Here is a 7494-nt window from a genome sequence, read left to right as displayed (position 1 = left end):
AAAATGAAAAATGAAAGAAATAAATAAGGTGAAAGAAGAGAAAGGCTTCCTGCGTAGAGAGGTGATGCAAGTAACTCTGTCGGGGTATTGACCAGGCTCGCTGGCAGCGGAGTGATGCTTGTGCCCCCGCGTGACTCCGCAAGGGTACTGTCTAGGCCTACTGGCACCGGAGCAACACCAGAGATGAAACCAAGACTCTAACATCTTTATTGCTTATGTACCAATATACCCCTCATCCCTAATCGAAACAACTGACTTAACTTGGCTTGGAATGTGTGCTAAACAATCAACAGAATGGTAAGGGACTATATCTTTAACTTAAGCTTAGTGTTGAATCCATGATGATCAAAGAATCAAACAATACTTCCGGAGGAGTTAGAGTCTCTTTTCACGAACAAGGTCCATACGGAGAGTTGTAGTTCTACGAGTGTGTCACCAATGTTGTAGCGGCTACACCCACCCTCCAAAATTTTGCCTTCACTTCATTTTGGAGCCTCCCTCCTCGAAATCATTGCAGCTATCCTACACTAATCAGGTACTTGTGCTTATTTGAATTCATCTGTCGTTTCACTGCTTGTGTATAACTCACTTGTCCTGTCGGTCAACCAAAAGCACACCCAACACTTGGTTTACATCCAGTTAGTTGGTAGTTAGGAAAAATTGCACAAATATGGAGAGAAGCTTGTCTTCCCCTCCAGAAACAGCTCCTAGCAGTACCGCCATAGAGTGTGGAGACAAACCCCAATTTTCATTCAGTTTTTTATATTGATCATCAACATCACTGCTTTTCCCTAGTTTATTTGAGTTTCAATATTTACTTCGTACAAATTGGTGCAAAACAAAGATAAAATACGATGATGGCAATGGTTTGCATAATATTTATGAGCATGGCCTTCTCATTATCATTCTCAGGAGCGGCTGTAGGTGCATTGACTAGTAGTAGCATAGGAGGAGGAGGTCTGAGCAATGATTACTACAAGGAGACTTGCCCAACAGTAGAGAGTGTGATCAGCGATACCATATGGAACGCTACCCTCTTCGACCCCAAAATCCCTGCACGCATTCTACGCATGCACTTCCACGACTGCTTCATTCGCGTAATGTTTTCTAATTAATTTTATACTAGCTCATTCTTTGTTTCTTTTCTTACCACCCACCCATTCACTCATTCCTATTGTGTGAATGTCATCATGAATTATTTACGTGTTGCAGGGGTGTGACGCATCATTGCTGCTAGACTCTACCACTACTCCAAAGAGTGAAGCAGGGAAAGATGGATCGCCCAACATCTCACTTGTCAAGAGTAGCACAGGGAAGACATGAAATGAAAAACCAACACAAGAGGAGCTCACAGGTGCAGATCACCAGGAGCTACCTCAAGCAAAACGCCACACCGGCTTCACATTAATCTTCAATAGTAAATAGATACAATTTGTTAGGGACAACAAATCATATCCCTCAAGAATAGGAACTAAATAACTGTAGAAAGTAAACTCACAACTACGTAACAATAAGAGCGTATTCTCCATTACTTCTAACACTCCCCCTTAATGGAGAAAGGGTTCTTAAACACACCTAATATGTCCCTAAACAATTCAAACTTAAGTCTTCCTAGAGGCCTAGTAAATATATTAGCCATATTATCACAAGAATTACAATATTCAACACAAATCTCTTTGGACTACACCTTTTCCCTAAGAAAATGAAATTGAGTCTATGTGCTTAGTGTTTTTATGAAACACAGGATTTTAAGCCAGTTTGATGGGACTTTAATTATCGCAATTGATAACCATAGCTTCTATCTGTTCTTTCCCTGCATCTTGGAGAAGTCTGCATAACCAAACCGCCTCACATGCTACTGCACACATAGCTTGATATTCTACTTCTGCTGAGGATAAGGCTACAGTATGTTGCTTCTTTTTGCACCAAGAGATGACCCCAGATCTAATGCTAAAGGCGTAACCTGTAATTGATCTTCTATCATCTAAATTTTCCCACCCAATCAGAGTCTGTATAACCTGTTGAGCTAACATCAAATGAGTCAGAATACAAAATACCAAAGTTTTAAGTTCCTTGCAGATACCTTAGTATTCCTTTCGCTACAATCCAATGGTTCTCATGAGGTTGAGTCATGAATTGACTCAAAACACTCACTGCATAAGCTAGATCTGGTCTCATTGTAGTCAAATAGATAAGACTACCAACCAACTGTCTGTACAATGTTGCATCTGCATATTTTGAACCATCATTCACCTGAAGTTTGTTGTTCTATTGTAAAGGCACAAATGCAGCCTTGCACTCATCCATTTTAAATTTAGTCAACAAACTCTTAGCATATTACCGTGGGACAAGAAAGTTTGACTTGAATCTCTCCAAACTTCTAGACCCAAACATTAATGCATTTATCCAAGGTCCTTCATCTCAAATTTATGTGATAACTACTGCTTGATTTCTTCAATGAGTTTTTCTACATTCCCTGTCATGATCAGATCATCTACATATAAAGAAATCAACACTATCTTCCCCTCATCATTAAACAAAGTATACAAATAAGGATCATTTTTTCTACGTTTATAACCATGCATGAGGAAAAATGAATCATTTTTGTCGTACCAAGACCTAGGAGGTTGTTTTAAACCATATAAAGCTTTCTTTAGTCTACAGACTAAATGCTCTTCTCCCTTCTTAACAAACCCCTCAGGCTGCACTAAGTATACTTCTTCTTTTAAATCACCATTTAAGAAAGCAGATTTAACATCTAATTGATGTATTTTCCAATGATGCTTAGTGGCTAAAGCAATAATCATTCTAATAGTATTTAATTTTGCAACAGGGGCAAATGTTTCCTCAAAGTCAATACCTTCTTTCTGGGAATACCCCTTTGCAACCAACCTTGCTTTATACTTATCAATAGACCCATCTTCTTTAAATTTCAACTTAAATAACCATCTGCAACCTATGGGTTGTTTACCATGAGGAAGCTTTACTAGATCCCAAGTATTATTCTTAATAATAGATTCATATTCCTCCTTCATTGCTTCCTTCCATTCACAACTCTTACTAGCTTCATGAAAATTAGAAGGTTCTGCAATGTTTAACATACCAGTCATGAGCGCACAATCCCTATACCGAGCTAGTAACTGTTTCGGCCTGCTAGATCTCTTGAGTGGTGGGGTGTCAACTATTCTACTATGTTCTTCTCTTTGTGGACTAAACTCAATTTCCTCCTCTTTATCTTGTTGTTGCTGCTGTTGATGTTGTTGTTTTTGTTGTTGTTGTTGTTGACTGATCCCTGTTTCAACATCCTCATCTGAAAGTAATGGTACATGCCATTTTTCATTATCTTGAACAAGATTTCAATCATCATCCTATTCATGGAATACGACGTCTCTACTAACAAACACCTTGTGAGTAGAAGGATCAAACGACTTATAGGCCTTATACTCACTGCAGTATCCAATGAAGGTACATTTAATGGCCTTTGAAACTAACTTCTTCCTGTTTTATTTGGGAACATGCGCAAAAGCTTTACAACCAAATACTCTAAGGTGACTTACTACAGGCTTGAAGCCAAACAACGCTTCAAAAGGAGTCTTATAGTCAAGACTTTTAGTGGGACTCCTATTCTTCAAATACATTGTAGTATTGACAGCTTTTGCCCAAAAGCCATTAGTTAGATTCTTACCTTTCAACATACTACGAGCACACTCCACCAGTGTTCTGTTTTTCCTCTCAGCTACTCCATTTTGCTGAGGAGTGTAAGGTGTTGTAAACTGCTGTTGTATCCCATGCTCTTCGCAGTATTTGATTAAATCCCCTTTCTTGAATTCTCCACCTTGATCTGACTGAAGAATCTTGATGAACTTTCCTGTCTGCTTCTCAATCATGTTCCTGAACTGCTTGAAATACTCAAAGGCATGACTCTTCAGTCTAAGAAAATACACCCATGTGAATCTTGTACAATCATCAACAAAGATTAGAAAATAGTAGGCCCCACCTAATGATCTTGTTTGCATAGTCCCACAGAAATCAGTGTACAAGTTCAAGTGTATCCCTCTGTTTCCTATATTTAACCACAGGAAATTCATCTCTATGTTGTTTACCAAATGCACATGCTTCACAATCAATATGAAACTTTTTCAAAATAGGAAGATCATTCACCATACCTTTGTTCTGCAACGGAAGAAGATCACTGAAATTGATGTGCCCAAGTCATTGAGGCCACAAGTTTTCAGCAGACTTATTCGATGACATCAATGCTTGCGGTGGTGTACTCTTCACATCCAGTTTGTATAGTCCTCCTATACGAACACCTGTAGCAATAGGCTTCATCTGGTCCAACAAGTCTTTAATGATACAATAAGATTTAAAGAATTCTACCTTGAGATCCTAATCTGTAATCTTTGATACAAAAATTAGGTTCTTCTTAATACCATGTACATACCACACATCAAACATATTATTGATGTTTCCATCAGGCAGAGTGACAAGGAAATCTCCATGTCCCTTGATCTCGTACCCTCTATCATCTCTAAGGTATACTTTTATTCTAGTGTTGGATTCTCTAAAATTTCTGAACCATTGCCTTTTACCTGTCATATGTGAGGAGGCTCCAGAATCTACGAACCAAATATCTGATTCATCCTCCTTAGTGGCTAGTGTAGTCTCAACCATAAATAATCTGACATCTTGGTTCTGATCTGCATCAGCCAGATGACCTGCATGTCTTCTCTGCTTGTACCTCTCCCCATCTACCTTTTTCTTATGGAAAAATTTAGCAATATGGCCTATCTTACCACAATAAAAACATTTAGGAGCAGAGTCATGTTTATGCGAGGTCATACCTTGTGGTGTTCTTTTTCGTGATACATTGCCTTTCCTATGATCAACCACTGCTTTCCCTTTCGGCTTGAACTTGGTCATCAATGCAAGATCTGGATTTTGAGGTTTGAGAGACAACCTCCTTTCCTCTTCTTGTAGCAGGATCCCGGTAAGCTCTTCAAAGCCTGGAGGATTTTCTCTTGCATTCAATCCCGTTATAAACATCTGATAATCATCCATCATGCCATTCATGGTAATCGTCACCAGATCATCATTCGCCATAGTTTGACCGATATCAGTTAGTTTATCTTTAACCTCCTTTATCCGGGATATGAATGAAGAAACAGACTCATTCTCCTCCATCTTGATGGAGAGAATCTTCTTCCTGAGGTACAAAGTTTGACTGGTGTTCTTGATCTCATACATTTCTTTGAGAATCGTCCATATATCATTCACTGTCTTGCACTCCCGAATGTGAGGGATGATGCAATCTTTGACTGATAACTTGAGGAGAACCTTTGCCTTCATCTCCCTTTTCTCCCAGTCTTGAATTACTGTATTTGATCCACTAGTTGTAGTAGTCGGCTTGACTTCATCACCGGTAGCAATGCCATAGGCATTCTGTCCCTCAAGCAGAGTCTGGAGCTTAAGCTTCCAATTGGTGTCATTGGAACCATCAAGCTTATTACTCTCATTGAGATAAGATTCAACAATTTGATTATTCATTTTGGATGAATAAAAAAACTTCAATAACTTAAACAAACCCTAGATATTAAAAAACGCCTTGATCACTGCAAATTTACTTTTCAAAAGAAATGCCCCCCTTATATCAAATAATAATTCCTTCAAATAATGCAAAGTTATTCAATTTAAAGAAACTCCATATTTTTAATTAAAGATTTAGAAAGAAAAAAAACTTTAATTATGCAAGGGGCCACCTCAACATATATTTAAAACCAGAAAATTACTTTAGATGGAGCAAAAGCTTTACTCAAAACGGAGCAAAGCCTTGTGTGTCAAATGTAGCAAAGCAGATTACCAAAATGGAGCAAAATATTGTGTGTCAAATGTGATTGTTTATGACAGTAGTGTCCATGACTCACTGAACGACGTTCAGATGAAAGCATGGCAGGGAGGAATGGGATCTGTGAGAGGTGTCTCCTTCTCCAATATCCAACGTAAAAAATACCAATAAATATCGACCAATATTACTGTGAAAGAAGGGTGTGCATGAATCAAACATTGGCGGGGACCATCTCAGATGTAAGATACTAGAAAATCAAAGTCCGTTACATGGACGCAGTGCTCCATTTGGCATCGTGCGAGCCTGGATCCTGTTTCTACTACATGGATATCACGTAGCCCTTTTCGTGACCTCCTCCACTCAGACAATAGAGCTTCTAAGGAACACACAGTTTATGTTCCTTTCCTTGTCTTTGGGCTTGACATCTTCCACTACAATGATGATGATTGCTGCTCAATTCTCAGGTGCATAAAATCTGGGTGATCTCAACAGTTGTTGTTCTGCTTGGCGATCCGCACCTCCTCGTGTCACCTTGGCATCCAACAGCCACCACACCACCGACTCCTCAGTGGCACGCATACATGACAGTCTAGCAAGACGTCCTCAAATACGCAACTGACCACAAAAAAATATACGCAACTCTTTTTTTTTCTGTTTCCATGATGATCGATGCCCTTATCTACCAGGGAGTCGCGATGCTCTGCGATCGTCATGTTTTTCCACCCAAACTGCATGACAATTTCAACTCAGTCGCACCCTTCACTCAGCATACAGGATCGCCAGCCCTGCAGCTCTGATACCATGTCAAGAGTAGCATAGGGAAGACATGAAATGAGAAACCAACACAAGAGGAGTTCACAGGTGCCGCCACACAGGCTTCACATTAATTTTCATTATTAAATAGATACATATTTTTTTAGGGACATCAAATCATATCCCTGATAAATAGGAACTGAATAACTATAGAAAGTAAACTCACAAATACTTAATAATAGAGCCTATTCTCCATTAATTATAACATCACTCGGTGCCTTCTACGTCATAGACGATGCCAAGACCAAGATCGACTCAAACTGTTACTGTGCTGACATTCTCGCCATAGTAGCTAGGGATGTTGTTGTTCTGGTAACTCTTTGACTACTCCATTTCTCTAAATATTCCTTGCAAGAACAGAAACCAAAAAAAGGTATAGGGGATCTATCTATCTATGTATTGATTGATCAGTAAGCTTTAAAACAATTGAATAGGCAGGAGGCCCACACTGGGATGTTCTCAAAGGGCAAAAGGACGAAGTCGTGTCCAGGGAAAATGATACGAGGAATTTACCGGCTCCAACCTTCAACATCACTCAGCTCATTCAAAGCTTTTCCCTCCGTGGACTCTCTCCATGATCTCGTAGTGCTCATTGTCTGGTACTGACTACATATTCTCTCCATATTGATCTATCTATTCTCTTCTCTTCTCTTCTCTGGTTTTTTTATAATGGTTACTTCCAAAATGTGGTACAAGGAAAGGGGGTGTTTGCCTTCGACTAGGCACTCTTCTTGCAGAATGGTGGAACCAAGGCCATTGTGGAGAGATTTGCAAGGGATGAGAAGGCCTTCTTCAATGCATTCACAACGTCGATGGTCAAGATGGGGAGTGTTGGA

General features: G+C 39.4%; 1 protein-coding gene across 1 annotated transcript; it reads left to right on the top strand.

The window, feature by feature from the left end:
• Window positions 1-857: 857 nt before the first annotated feature.
• On the top strand, window positions 858-7236 carry LOC149141716 (peroxidase 66-like). The gene is made up of 4 exons (XM_089451311.1): window positions 858-1097; window positions 1213-1289; window positions 6865-6970; window positions 7093-7236. The coding sequence occupies exons 1-4, from the start codon at window positions 858-860 to the stop codon at window positions 7234-7236; spliced, it is 567 nt and encodes a 188-aa protein (XP_089307437.1).
• Window positions 7237-7494: the final 258 nt, after the last annotated feature.

The sequence above is a fragment of the Pinus tabuliformis genome, chromosome X, assembly GCF_031772625.1.
Source record: "Pinus tabuliformis cultivar Carrire ecotype Pingquan chromosome X, CPIR1, whole genome shotgun sequence".
Lineage (NCBI taxonomy): Eukaryota > Viridiplantae > Streptophyta > Pinopsida > Pinales > Pinaceae > Pinus > Pinus tabuliformis.
This window is presented reverse-complemented; position numbering and strand designations above follow the sequence as displayed.

Excerpts from the sequence above, each read along its gene's own strand:
- LOC149141716 (XM_089451311.1), top strand. The coding sequence starts at position 858 with ATGGCAATGGTTTGCATAATATTTATGAGCATGGCCTTCTCATTATCA. Across the intron at positions 1,098-1,212 it reads TCCACGACTGCTTCATTCGC|GGGTGTGACGCATCATTGCT; the intron begins GTAATGTTTTCT and ends TACGTGTTGCAG. Across the intron at positions 1,290-6,864 it reads AAAGATGGATCGCCCAACAT|ATCACTCGGTGCCTTCTACG; the intron begins CTCACTTGTCAA and ends ATTAATTATAAC.